The sequence below is a fragment of the Schistocerca piceifrons genome, chromosome X, assembly GCF_021461385.2.
Source record: "Schistocerca piceifrons isolate TAMUIC-IGC-003096 chromosome X, iqSchPice1.1, whole genome shotgun sequence".
NCBI classification, from domain to species: Eukaryota; Metazoa; Arthropoda; class Insecta; order Orthoptera; family Acrididae; genus Schistocerca; species Schistocerca piceifrons.
In genome coordinates this window covers 86,319,949-86,335,658 of record NC_060149.1, presented here as the reverse complement: position 1 = coordinate 86,335,658, position 15,710 = coordinate 86,319,949, and the positions used below count along the sequence as shown (strand labels likewise).

The 15,710-nt window shown below is 40.2% G+C and overlaps 1 protein-coding gene across 1 annotated transcript in view; it reads right to left on the bottom strand.

Annotated features, from left to right (window-relative positions):
• LOC124723110 (caspase activity and apoptosis inhibitor 1-like) overlaps positions 1-15,710 on the bottom strand; it is a 248,694-nt gene that overhangs the window by 106,451 nt on the left and 126,533 nt on the right. Inside the window, exon 3 of the mRNA XM_047248291.1 lies at positions 11,265-11,426. Coding sequence (XP_047104247.1) covers positions 11,265-11,426 — 162 coding nt within the window. The remainder of the gene's footprint in view (positions 1-11,264; positions 11,427-15,710) is intronic.

Below are 15,710 nucleotides of genomic sequence, written 5' to 3'. Positions count from 1 at the left end.
TCTTTCCCAGTGCATCTGTTGAATATACAGTTCTCAGGTCTGATGTCATATCACATAGTGTAACTCCCACAATATTACCTTGAGGCAACTGCTTGCCACCTTCAGGTGGTTGCTGCTGGCAAATAGCAACTGTAGGAGTTCACTCTGCAGTGCTAGTCAACATTGCCTCTAATCACAAAAATTCATTTCTGTAAACTCTTTGAAACTCACTGTCAGCAAGTTTGAGGATGATATTATGGCCAAGTGCTTACTTCAACATACTCCTTATCTTTTTTTGGAACATTGTTCCAGGAAAAACAGCAATCTCTACAATATTATAACTTATTTCAATACATACAGTCATTATCACTTTCAAGGTATGCAAACTGATTGAGCAATTCATACTGTGTAATAGTGTTAGAGGTGTTAAAACTGTTAAAATATAAAACTGAATGTTAAGTCCAATGGTCTGCTGTGGCTGTATTTATTTAAGTTGATTACAGACACACACAACTTTTAAGTTGCATCTTCTGGTGTATATCCGTACAGAAAATGTTATGAATTAATATTTAGATAATGGAGAAATGAAGTTATCTGAAATCTCAAAGTATTGAGTGAACAAACTTAAGCAGGGAAGAAAATATTATGCGTCTAGTTAAGAAACTAGGCGTGGATCACATGTGCCCCACAAAGATTGAGCTAATATGGATTTAATAAATAAAATTTGTAATTTCATACCAAAAGAAGATTGGTTACAAATGCTGTGTCATTTGGTATAGGGAGTTGTTACAGAATGTCGCAGAGTAACAGTTGCAGTGGCTAGGCAGAGTTCTCAGCCTTCCTCAGTTGATTCGATTGACAAAAACCATCATCAATGATGAATGTCCACTCTGAAAAGCTAAGGAATAGAATTGCGAATTAAAAACTGATACCTGATTAAAAAAACAGTGAAGCAGTAACTAAAATAAAAGAGAGATTGAGACAGTCCCCATGTAACATGGAACAACAACTGGATAACATTTATGAAGGGCATTATCTGTTGCTTTACGAAGGCCCACAGGAACATATTTTAATGGGTAAAGTGATGGCAGTTCATGATTTTAACACAGGTCACTTCCATTTCTGGCAGCTGTTCCATTTTACATGAGGACTGTCCCAATCTCTTTTTTTATTTTAGTTACTGCTTCACTGTTTTTAATCAAGTATCATTTTTTTATTCCTAATTGTATTTCTTAACTTTTAGCTTTTCAGGCAGGACATTCATCACTGATGGTGGTTTTTATCAACTGAGGAAGGCTGAGAACTCTGCCTAGCCACAGCAACTGTTACTCTGCGACATTCTGTAACAACTCCCTATACCAAATGACATAGCATTTGTAAGTAACCTTCTTTTGGAATGAAATTACAAATTTTATTTATTAAATACAAGCAGGCCCATTCTTTGTGGGGCCTATGTGATCTACATCAAGTTTTCTAACTAAATGTATAATATTTTCTTCACTGTTTAAGTCCTTTCACTCGGTACTTTACAATATCTGAAGTAACTTCATTTCCCCATTATCAAAATATTAATTTTGTGTAAAGATATACACCAGAAGATGCAACTTTAATATAGCAAAACCAGTTGTGTGAATCTCTAATTGACTTAAATAAATACAGCTACAGCAGACCACAGGACTTTTCATTCAGTTTTATACTTTAAAAGTTTTAACATCTGTAAATAGGCATCTGTTGCACTGTATGAATTTGTCAATCAATTACGTATAACTACTTTAGCTCTGCCTGCCCTAGTTTCAAAGTTATCTGTAACACATTTCAATTGTTTATTTTTATTTTTAGATAACTGTTTTCAATCTACTTAGAGATCATTTTCAGATCTTAGTTTCTGTGAAGAGAAATAAAACATAATGCTTCAGTAACAATCAAAACGGACACTAAAATAAAATAGCGTAGTAAGAAAGTGCTGCTTATATACCATCGATGACCATAGGATCCGTTTGTGTGGAGCAGGTCCACCTGCACCACTGCTAAATACAGTTCGGCTGTTGGTAGTTAAATAGCAGAAGCCCCACCCATTGTCTCTGTCATAACGTCATTGGTAGCCAATGGCCGCGAGATTTGATTACATTATGCAAAGAACGTGTATTAGGTGTGTAATTATGAGGAGTTCAGTCCTTGAGAAAACAACATGGAATATTTTGATTTTATAAAGAATAATATACATTTTAAAAAGTGATAAAATAGAAAAGAAACATTCACTACCCAATGACAGGGCTCATTTAAACGAGGGCTGCCCTCTGCAGGGCCTCCTGGTAAACATAACCATAGCAGAGACAGGCAGTTGGATGCCACCAGCTTTGTAACCAAGGAGGCAATTCCATCATTAGTCAAACATGTTATGAAATCACACTGGAAATAAGGACCCCAGCTAATAACCATTGAAACAATGGGCAAGTACAGTCATCTGCCAACATCTGCAGCTTGTGTAATATATTTCTGTAATGCATATTTTCCATCAATTAGCTGCTGGATATGTCATTACGTTCACCCAGATATAATTGTTTCTTGTTTAAATGGACGAGTCACAGCTTACAATGAAAATGCAGACCTAAAGCATGGATTTCAACACACATCCACTTTGTACCAGTGGAAGATACTTGTATATATTAAGCCTGCACTAGATTCAAGGTTGAAATAAGTTTTAGTTGCAAAGAGCAATAAAATTAATGACAGTGAAGGGGTGGTACAGTAAGAGCTATCCTGTATGACCATTTGGTAAATATTTATATATGTACATATAATTTGCAGTCTGTTATAGTGTTTTGTTTGCATGGAGATAACATTTGTCATTTAAATGGTCACATTGCTGTTTACAAATATAATAATACAGTCTTACATAATGGATAATGAAATATATGTTAACTTTTATGAAAACACAAAATACATGCATACATCAAGAATCCAAATGATTTTAGAACATAGTTAAGTCTTAGCCACAAAGAATGATTAATAACAGTGATGAAGTGGTATAGTGAAAGCGGTTCTGCAGAACTGTTAGGTAGGTATTTAGGTTATTACTTGTAATATGAAAGATTGAACCTGCAAGCAAACAAACAAACAAGAAAACACTGTCGGAACAGGCTTTCAAGGCCCAACAGTACCACCCGGCTGCCGTGTCATCCTCAGCTCTTGGGCATCACCAGATGCATGTGGTCAGCTCACCGCTGTCCTGGTCGTCATCAGTCGCAGGCTTTCAAGTTAAAATGAAATGGTGGCCCTCAACTACGTACCCTCCGACTCAGAGTTGAAATATTGAAAGTTTTGGCTGGTTTCATTGCCTAGAGGCTGGGCTACGTAGTTGCCGCATTACAAGCCAAATACTGCTGAGTCTACAGTATACAATATGAATATACACAAGAATCAAATGGTCGAAGGTTCTTATCACTCAGAAATTGCGAATTTTGAACGTAACAAACATTTATACATGAAAGATTGCAATTAAATAAATTCTGCAGGTACTATTTTAATGACTTTAAATGATGAGTACGATAGCAGAAGTACCTTTAAGAATGCCCTTTATTACTATAAAACACTTATTGGTGTCGATGGTCCAGCCATTAAATAAAATACAAGTTGAATAACAGGGAAACAATAGATTCCTATTTCACCTAATTAGTTATGAACAACAACATAGCCCACATGATATTCACTCTAAACACATACTACAACTTCACTGCAGAAGCCACGGAAATCTCACAAGTGCACAAGTCGGCACTACGAAATATTTCTATCTCCCGTGACCATGTGCAAACTGCTCCACTCTTCAAGTCTTTCCCGCAACCGTGCGTCCGTCAAGCCGTACTGTCCAGAACTCTCCTGTGTCCTCTTCCATACTGACCAGAACTCCTCTGTCCTCTCTCAAAATAATGCTCCTCACCCACCTCCATACAGTCTCTTCACGTGTCCTTTTTGGAACGTTCGCTGTGATTGGCTAGAGCACTCCCGCCCTGACTCCAAGCCAATGCACACTCACAAACATAATGAAACGCATTCAAAATACTGGATTTACATTTAAATAACGTGAAACTAAATAAATATTCCTATAGCTGGACCATAAACACACTCTAATACACGTTATTAAATACGTGAACAAATTAAATAAACATATATCAAAGGAATAGAACAGAAGTAAGCCAGTAGCTTAATGTCTCTGTGCTTTCTTTGACCTCCAATAACTCATGTACTATTCAAGTTACATGCCTGAAATTTATACCAATTTCGGTTTACACTAACAGTTTTCTAAAGACACATCAATCAACAAAATCGGATGAACTGTTTAGATTTTGGAAATTCTTTGCTGGGTGTTACTTGTATCATTTATCATCAGATACTAAACTTTAAACTAATAAAGACATTGAAAATTTGATTACACCATCAGAATCATCATGCAAATAATGGTAATGTACATGTTTCTTTTTGAGGTATCATGATTCATTGGCAACTATTAATTTCTATACGAACTGTGAAATGTCTGCCATGATGGTTTTCACAAAGTCCACCATCTTTGGCACTCTCGGCATACAAGTCACTTTCACCGGCACAGCATCACCAAGGAATTCCCAGCCACGTGGTCAGCCTGGATGCCGGCTAACATTCGGCACCACGTGGCCACCGACGAGCCACGGCCCGCCGAGAGAACCCAGCGCCGCCACGTTAACTCCGAACATAGAATATTTTCAGGGCGCCACAACTCGCCCGTTACCTCACACAGTTTTCGTGACCAGTACAGTACTATACTTGCACCACACAGGGTGTTACAAAAAGGTACAGCCAAACTTTCAGGAAACATTTCTCACACAGAAAGAAAGAAAATATGTTATGTGGACATGTGTCCGGTAATGCTTACTTTCCATGTTAGAGCTCATTTTATTACTTCTCTTCAAAACACATTAATCATGGAATGGAAACACACAGCAACAGAATGTACCAGCGTGACGTCAAACACTTTGTTACAGGAAATGTTCAAAATGTCCTCCGTTAGAGAGGATACGTGCATCCACCCTCCATCTCATGGAATCCCTGATGCGCTGATGCAGCCCTGGAGAATGGCGTATTGTATCACAGCCGTCCACAATACGAGCACAAAGAGTCTCTACAATTGGTACCGGGGTTGTGTAGCCAAGAGCTTTCAAACGCCCCAATAAATGAAAGTCAAGAGAGTTGAGGTTAGGAGAGCGTGGAGGCCATGGAATTGGTCCGCCTCCACCAATCCATCAATCACCAAATCTGTTGTTGAGAAGCGTACGAACACTTCGACTGAAATGTGCAGGAGCTCCATCGTGCATGAACCACATGTTGTGTCGTACTTGTAAAGGCACATGTTCTAGCAGCACAGGTAGAGTATCCCGTATGAAATCATGATAGCGTGCTCCATTGAGCATAGGTGGAAGAACATGGGGCCCAATCAAGACATCACCAACAATTCCTGCCCAAATGTTAATAGAAAATCTGTGTTGATGACATGATTGCACAATTGCGTGCGGATTCTCGTCAGCCCACACATCTTGATTGTGAAGATTTACAATTTGGTCACGTTGGAATGAAGCCTCATCCGCAAAGAGAACATTTGCACTGAAATGAGGATTGACACATTGTTGGATGAACCATTCACAGAAGTGTACCCGTGGAGGCCAATCAGCTGCTGATAGTGCCTGCACACGCTGTACATGGTATGGAAACAACTGGTTCTCCCGTAGCACTCTCCATACAGTGATGTGGTCAACGTTACCTTGTACAGCAGCAACTTCTCTGACGCTCACATTAGGGTTATCGTCAATTGCACGAAGAATTGCCTCATTCATTGCAGGTGTCCTTGTCGTTCTAGGTCTTCCCCAGTCGCGAGTCATAGGCTGGAATGTTCTGTGCTCCCTAAGGCGCCGATCAATTGCTTCGAACGTCTCCCTGTCGGGACACCTTCGTTCTGGAAATCTGTCTCGATACAAATGTACCGCGCCACAGCTATTGCCCCGTGCAAATCCATACATCAAATGGGCATCTGCCAACTCCGCATTTGTAAACACTGCACTGACTGCAAAACCACGTTCGTGATGAACACTAACCTGTTGATGCTACATACTGATGTGCTTGATGCTAGTACTGTAGAGCAATGAGTCGCATGTCAACACAAGCACCGAAGTCAACATTACCTTCCTTCAATTGGGCCAACTGGCGGTGAATCGAGGAAGTACAGTACATATTGACGAAACTAAAATGAGCGCTAACATGGAAATTAAGTGTTTCCGGACACATGTCCACATAACATCTTTTCTTTATTTGTGTGTGAGGAATGTTTCCTGAAAGTTTGGGCGTACCTTTTCATAACACCCTGTATAAAATGTATGGCAACTACATGTATCTTACACTGGTGCAAAGTGGCTGTACATCTTTTAATCCATGCTTTAGGTGTCAGTTTTCCTTGTAAGCAGTGACTAGGCCATCTAAACAAAGAACAATCATATTTTGGCAAACATAATGGCATAGCAAGTAGCTAATTTATGTAAAATATGCATTACATAAATGTATTACACTAGCTGCAGATGGTTACATACATCTGTTGGCACATGACGGTACTTATTGATCCCACGTTGTTTCCATGGTTACTAGCTGGCATTTTTCTTGCCAGTGGGAAATCGTAACTTGTTTTACTAATGCTGGAACATATATCGTCTCCTTGGTTACCAAGTTAGCATCCTACCGACTGTTTTTGCTACATTTACTTTACCAGAAGGCCCTGCTCATTTAAATGAGCCCTGTTCACTAGGTAGTGACTGTTTTTCTATTTTGTTGCTTTTAATAATGTGTGTTATTCTTTATAACTTGAAAATATCTGCTGCTGTTTTCTTAAGGACTGAACTACTCGTAACTACATCCGTAATAGGGGTGGGGCAAATAAAAGTGGCACAGAGAACGGAGTTCCAGTAAACAAAGAAACACAGCAAAGGAACAGAAATACAGTACTAACCTGACTGTAGCAGATGTTGAAAGTGACCACCATTCATCTCTTTGCACTTTTGAGATCTGGTCAGTAAGCTGCTAAAGTGGATCAAAGCTGGACTGCTAGAATTGTTCAATCTCATCTGAAATATTCTGCTGTAGTTCTTGATGACCATGAGGGTTGTTGTGATACAACTTACACTTGAGGGCTCCCCCCAACAAATTAATCACACACTGGCAGATCAGGTGGCCAGCTGTGGCCATGACCAGACAGACCTCTACTAACAACTCTGTCAGGTGTAAAGGTGTGCAAATGTGCTCCCAGGTTTGGCCAGCTATATGGGCAGGTGCTCCATCCTGTTGGAAGTAACTGTAGTCACAGGGTGTGGTTATATGCACATATGCACATTCATGTCCAATTGTATCCACTCATCCACGTCACTTATTTGCTCCACCCTGTACATGTTCATCGCACAATGTGATCAAGTCTAATGGCCATCGGCTACCAATGATGTTATTCCAGAGACAATGGGCGGGGCTTCCACTATTTAGCTACCCCCTGCCAAGCTGTATTTAGCAGTGTTCTCTATGGGCCTGCTCCATGCCTACTGTTCCTACAGTCATCAATGGTATGTAAGCAGCCCTTTTTTACCACATTATTTAATTTTAGCATCAATTTTGATTATGTTTTATTTCTCTTCACAGAATGTAAGATCTGAAGATAATCTTTTTAGAACACTGAAGATGGTCATCTAAAAATAAAAACAACCAAATTAATTACGATCATGACTTTGTGTATTTAAATAATTTACAATAGTCCTTTTCCAAGGACTGGGACCTCGAGCAAGTAGACAGCGATACAGGACTGAGCAAGATGCCTCCCATAGTCACAAACTATTTTGAAGAGGACTATTAAGAGAAAGCACTACAGTCAGCAGTCTTAAAAACATAACACATTTGCACTGTGCGCTTGTGTAGCAGGAACAGTACCAACATTTCTTCAGAGTTTCTTTTATCCTTACCCAAATATTCATTTTACAATCGTGGTGAAAAAAAGATAGGAAATGAACGTCTAGAAAGTAGGGAAAGACCCCAGAAAGCTGGGGCATGGAATGTACTGCAAGCCACCTCACACTTATTTATATTTGCAAGATAAGTTGTCACTATCTGACACCTGGCATATTCCACACCCTCAATCAGGGGCTGTTCAGAGGAACGAATTAACAATTGAGTTCAGTCCAGGGAAACCGAGTCCCTCACTATCACTGCCTTCTTGCCATGTTCTGTCATAATTTAAGAATAGGAAGAATCTTCGACATACAAAACATTAGTGTCTTTCATCCACCTGCAAAAGTGAGGAAATTGCTAGGGATTCCAGAAATTAGGAGCATAATAAATTTTGTGTCAATGCAGAATGTCATATGTAACTGAAATATGTCACACAGTGCAGGTCTTTTGCAACAAATACTACATTCATGCATGTGTGGGCTAACTGGATAAATCTGGAGCAGCATAACAGTGTCTTAACACAGAATACTTTGTTCTCTATGAAAAGACAAAAATTACACCCTCAAATGATCTTTTTACTTTCTTTGCAAGTTGCCACATATCAACTTCTCAGGTTTCCAACTAGGTGAGTTCATCTTCACAAACTGGGAGTTGACATAAGTGACAGTTGTCAAAATGTATAAGTACAGCATCCAAATCAAGACACACAATCTCTGAAAGTTTCTGTATGGTGGCCTCAAGTGCTTCATGTGCCTGCAACGCAATTTTATAAACCGCTCTATATAATGCCTCTTCACAGCTCTATAGACTGCTATCATTTTCACCCACAGCCATTTGCGGCTCACATTTGAAAGCTGTCAAAAGCACTGCCAGGTGTCAGATTTCCTCAGGTTGCCTCAACTGTAGGAGTACGTATTAAAACTTCATGCTTGATGTGGCATTTTTTCAGTCATCTCAGTGCGGTATCTCTTGAACTGTATGTCTTGCAATGATATGTTTGTGTAGGTACATTCAGCGGCATATATGGATAGTGTCACCAAAATATGTTGCAAATAGAATTGGTAGCACAGAAGTAATAAATCTTTTCATGAATCTCATTGTTTATGGCGTAATATCTCCTGAACTATCATAGGTAGGTGGTTCTTACCCCCACAAAAAACAGTTGTCCCCTGGCAGTAAGGGATAAATGTACCAAGTTTGGTTGAAATCGGTCCAGCGGTTTAGGAGGAGATAGAAGCGGAGAACACACACACACACACACACACACACACACACACACACACACACACACACACACACACATTTCTATAACACATATGGATATCCTCAGTTTCATAATTCTGAGACACGTTTTTGTAGGATACGATTAATATTCTCACACATGGTAACCTTATCATTACACATTTGGGATTCCAGCTAGGTACAGCCTGGAACCCTGCACCTGCTGCCACTAGAGCCCAATGAGGAAAATGAGAATAGCACATCATAGTTGAGGACTCAAATAGCTACCAATTTTTGGTTCAGCTCCTATCTACAGTGAAGCCTGGCAGCAATACCTAAAATATCACACATGGGTGGAAGGCCACATCTCATTTCTCAATACGAAGCTTTGGGCATGCTACTGTCACCTATTAGGACAATAGTCTGTCACACACACATAACTTCTGGACAAGGCCTTCATAAGATCACCGCAATGTGGACACCAGCAGTAATGAGCAGCAACAACTTAAAGATATCTCACAGTTGCTTCAAAGAAATATCATGGACCCACATAACATAATCTAGCAGCAGAATCAACAACCATATATTTTTTAAAACATTTACTGCAAGTCTAAATGTTCATCTCTGTCATACAATTCTGTTATTGAGATTTCCCAGGTGATAAAACTTTTATTTTTTAGTTTCCAATTCCAACATACTCATTCTACACACACTATGATGGGTTCATTGTAACCTATGTATTTATGACCTACATTTGCTGTCTGTCAATGCATTGTCCACTGATGATTGAGCACAAACCTGTAAATCCGTTGTTCATCTTACAAGGCAAGTGCCCTAACTCAAACAACTAAAACCAAATAATGATTTTAAAATATCATTTACCTGTAAAATTTTACACTCTGAGGTTAATGAATTTACAGAATAAAGAAACATGAGTCACAGAGAAACAATAGTGTGTAACAAACAATTATGATCAGCAGGACCACAAAAATCATAAATGAGGTATTTTTGGTATAATGATAAGTATTTGCTTGAAACAGTGTACGTTGACACATGAAGTATTTGTGGAGTCCTATTTCCTTATTTAAAAAAAATAAAAAATAAATCTGTGTTGTATGTTCTTCACTTATTCTTCACTGAAGTGTAAATGTGGAGTGTTACTGATGTGACTGCAATGAACTTTAGTATTTAAGTATTGCAGTTCAGATACACTGAAAATGATGTAGCATGTCCATGATACCCTCGTCTACTATGCATACTGTTTCACACTGTTGTGTTTTAACACTTCATTTAAACTCTACATTTGCACTCTGATGAGGCATAAGGGAGGAACATACAACAACACAGCAGCTTCTGGCTATGTGAGTATTGCATGTGTCAACATATTGTTTCAAGTAAATGTTTAACTTTCTATCAAATAATACCTCTAATGGCCCTGCTGGTAAGAAATGGTTTTTTACACATTGCAGTTTCTTCAGCGATTTGGCCTTTTGTACTCTTTACATTCATTAACTTTTGAACATTTATTGTATACAAATTTGGAGTTTTATAGATAAATGACTGAGGGGTCGTAGATTGGACATTCCTGTAAAATCTTTTTATTGAGATTTAGCCAATTGAGCTGGGGTATTTCTGTTGTTAATTACTTTTCACTTCTCATGAGCATAATTAAATCGCTGTTTTGCTCATAAAAAAGACTGTTCCATTTCTTCTTCTTCTTCATAACAACACTCAATGTTGCTACTTTTCACTGCAACATCAGCAACTCCTTAATCTTTTTGAAAGTGTGTTTCCATGCCATGTTAGCAGTCTAATTCCTCATTACGCTGCTTCTGCAAAACACATTCTAGAATAACATAATAATGATATGCTCTATTGATTTTAAGTGCTCAAATTATTCTTGCACAGACACTATTTTCTACTTTACCTACTTAAGACAATTTCATACCAGAACTGCAAACCTTTTACATACAATATAAATGCTAATCAAAGACTCAACACACTTCTTTATGTAGAATTTTTTTTTTCATGGAGATGATAGATAACAGAGCAATGAGACATACCTTGAGAAAAGGAGGAACTATTGCTTTTAATTTATCTTCACTGACTGCAGAGAATGCTACTTCCAACATCTTCCTTCTGTTATTGATAAAGGAACTGATAGGTTTCAATTCTTCTTCAGAGGATGAAGAGCTCTCATCAGCATTATCTGTTGACTCTTCATCCTGGAACAATACAGCTGATTGTATTATAATTGTTCCTGAAGGTACTACAAAATCATTATTAATATATGGCAATGGCAATTTAATTTACTAGTTAATCTGTAGATCTATTTTCATTATACATAATCAGAAACAGGAAATCTGCAAATGTGACCCAAGGTATGGCTGTAGAAGCTATTACCAAGCAGTATACATTTCTCTCACTTAACACAAAACGCACTTCTTTATAATCATAATTCCAACTTGATACAACCAAAAATAAGCTTCAAATATGTACTGCCAAGTAACACAGGAAAGCAGCTGTCAAACAAATTTGTTTTTAACAGCACAGTATGTAGCATTAGCTGCATCCAAAGCTGTTACATCCTCTTTTTGGATGAATCTGTGATACAGTGCATTCAGGAAACCAAGAAGATGGATGGGAGAGGTTTGTTTTGTTTTGTTTTGTTTTGGAGCGCAAAAACAACTAAGGTCACACCACCCACATTAGAACATGAAGACAAAAAAGGAATTAAAAGTGAGTACACATTAAGCCCAATCAATGGAAGGAATGACAGCTAAAAACAAGGATTTCCTCTTGGAGAAAGGCCCACAAAATATGCTGTAGACACACGAGAGGTCGCGAACTCAAGATTAAATTACCTTCACTATATTGCTACAACAGACAAAAATAAAATGCGGTCTACAGCCCACATGTTGTTCGCTAAAACAGCCGATAACTCCGACAGCAAACATACATTACAACGTAAGTGGTTAAAAAAAAAGGGCATTCATTGAGGTAATGATTAAATGTCACAGGTTGAGCACAATGAGCACAAAGTGGTGGTGGATCACCATTTAACAAAAGGCGATGACTGAAACAACAGTGCCCAATACACCAAAGTGACATCACCTGATAACAGACAGCAAAACTGAGACCATGGGAAGAAATGGAAGAACTAGCGGGCCAAGGTAAGAGGACTGCACCCTCGGCAACAGCGATAGCAGCTTCATTTCCCATTAGTCAACATGAACAGGAACCACACAAACATAACAGTGGCTCCCTCAAGAGTGAGCAAGTGCAAGCTTTTTCTTGGACCCATTGCACTAAGGGATGGACTGTGTACACCACACAGAGGCTCTGAAGAGCACTGAGGCAGATGACATAACTTAAAAGCTTGTGTTGCCATATGCACTGCGTGGCCTCATACAGGGTGAAGAGCTATGCTGTAAATACTGAGCAGCATTCCAGAAGCCAATGCCAAAGGTCTGTGCCAATAACGAAGGCACTCCCGACACCACGGTTAGTCCGAGAGCCATCAGTGTATACAAATGTATTATTGCTAAGTTCTGTGTGAAGGTTGAGAAACTTACAGCGCAATAGACTAAATCTGGACTAGTGTCCTTACAAAGGGAATGAAGTCCAAGGTGAACATGGACCACTGCATGAAGCCAAGGTGGTAAAGGGTTCACACCCATTGGGAAAGTGGCAGGTAGTGTGAAGTTAAGCTGCCAGAGCAGTACCTGAAAGTGAACTCCAGGAGGTAGCAGAGAAGAGGAATGGGAGTCCAGGCACAGAAAACAAATGGCATGCATATCTGTTGAGGAGAAAATCACAGCAGTCTGACAGCGGCATTTCAGCAGCTTCTACATACAGACTCTCAACTGGGCTAGTGTAAAAGGCACCAGTGGCAAAACAGATGCCACAATGGTGGAAAGTATTGCGATAACATACGAGGGATGGACATGCAGATGCATAAACAAAACACCCATAGTCTAGTTTCAAATGGATAAGGACCGGTACAAATGGAGGAGGGAGGTACGTGGTCTAATCTGCTCCCCTGGAAGTACGGCTGAGGACATGTAGGCCATTGAGGGACTTTGTACAGCAGGTGGCCAGGTAAGACATGTGGGAGGACCAAGAAAGTTTCCTATTGAGCATGAGCCCCAGGAATTTCATAGTTTCAGCGAATGAAAGAGCAACAGGCCCAAGATGTAAAGATGGTGGAAGAAACCCATTGCACTACCAGAAATTCTTATAAATGGTTTTGTCAGTAGAAAAGTGAAAGCCACTGTCAATGCTCTGTGAGTAAAGACAATCGAAACATCACTGTAGATGCCACTCCAGGGGACAACTTCGTGGAGAACTGCAATAGATCATAAAATTGTCAACAAAAAGGGAGCCGGAGATACACGATGGGAGACAGACTATTATAGGGTTAATGGCTATAGCAAAGCAGATGATGCTCAGGACAGAGCCCTGAGGCACTATTTTCCCGGATAAAGGCATCTCACAAGGTGGGACCCACACGTACCTTGAAAACTGTGTCTTTTAAAAATTCCTGAAGGAGATAGAGCAGGCAGCCATGGAAGCCCCATGTGTACAGAGTATGGAGGATACCAGTCCTGTAGCAGGCGCGGAAAATTGTTCCTGACATGGGTTGACAAAGTGATGAGATGGTCAACTGTAGAGTGGCATGTCTAAATCCACATTGTGCAATGGTTAGTAGATTGCAAGACTCGAGCCCGATACCAGCCAGGCATGAATCATACATTCAATTACCCTGCAAACGCAGCTGGTGAGAGAAATGGGGTGGTAGATAGAAGGAAAGTGTTAGTCCTTACCAGGATTAGATACTGGTGTGACAATGGCTTCAAGCCAGCATCTGGAAAACACATCACGCACCCAGATGTGACTGTATGTAGAAAGGAGAAATTGCTTGCCTGCAAGAGCAAGGCACTGCAACATCCGAGTGGAAACATTGTCCGGCCCTGGGGCAAAAGATTGGGATGATGTAAGAGTATGATCTAGCTCTCACATAGTAAAGGCAGTATTGTAGCATTCATGATTCTGAGAGGATGGGTATCACCTTAGACTCCTCCACTCACTTCTGATGGAGGAAGGTATGGTGACAGTGGGTGTAGCTCAAAATCTCTGCAAAATAGCAGTCCAAGGTGTTGGAGATAGCAATAAGGTTCAAAATGACCACTATGGTCAGGCCAGAAATTGGGGAATGAACCTTGGTCCAGAGAGCCATCAGTGTTTGGCCCACATGGACAAAGAGGGAGTGGAACTGTTAAAAGAACTAGTAAATGAACTCCAACTAGCTTTTTTGCTATCCTAAAGAATGCGATGACACTGGAAATGCAACTGTTTATAATGAACACAGTTCACCATTGTAAAATGACGATTAAAAATGCTGGGAGCATGTCTCCATGCATGAATTGCATCACAGTACCACAAGACAGGAACATGGTGTGGTAAAGGTGAAGTGCAAAGAAGGGAATGTTCTGCGACTAACGGTAATGTTTGTAAGGTATTCTACCTTGGCTTCACAACTGGCAAAATGATCATCAAAGTTCACCAAAGAGGAGCAAAGTCTCCAGTTGGCCTTAGATAGCTGCCAATTGGGCTTGCGCGTTGGAGTGGTGGGAGTCAGCAAACGAACAGCACTTGGGAAATGGTTGCTCAAGTGCATGTCAGAGAGAAAAGGTCACTTGAGATGATGGGCAAACTGGGCAGCGCAGAACGAGAGATTCAAATGGGAATAGGTGTGTGTGGAGTCTGAAAGTAATGTGGGTGCTCCAGCATTAATGCAAATGAGGTTGAGCTGATTGAGGTCACCCAAGAGATTCTGAGAGAGCCCCAAAGGGGACAGTGCACATTAAACTCTCCGAGCAGCAAAAATGGGCGAGGGAGTTTCCCAGTAAGCTTAAGAAAGTCTGTCCTGGTGACACCGGGTGATGGAAGGATGTAGACAGGATAAAGATAAAAGCTGAAGTGAGGAAGGAAAATGCTGACTGCAACAGCCTGCAGCCGGGTGTTCAGTGAGATGGTTTGATTATGATCATCATCCCAGATGAGCACACCATCCCTCATGGGATGGAATGCCGTCCTCACAGAGAAGATCAAAGTAGACCAGAAAGAAATGCGAGAGGTCAAAGTGGTTGTGAGCATGAAATTTTGTTTCCTGGGCACAGAAAACAGGTGGACACTGCCATTTCAAGAGCAGCTGTAATTCCACGCTGCTGGATCTAACACTATTGGTTGCAAAATCATCTGCTACACATGCAGCAGGTCAGAACTGACAGAAAGAATACTCTCATGAAGGCCTTTTACATCCCTCCAGCCAACAATGTGCCAGAAATTTGCTAGCTTGTTGTACAGCTGGAGGAGAAGGACACAGAGAAGCTACCATGACACTGGGTGATTTCACAATCACGGTGCTGAATTTGAGGTTGCAAGTCTGCATGGCCATGTCCTTTGTGGCTGGTTGGTTTAAAGAGGGGGGAGGGACCATACTGCTG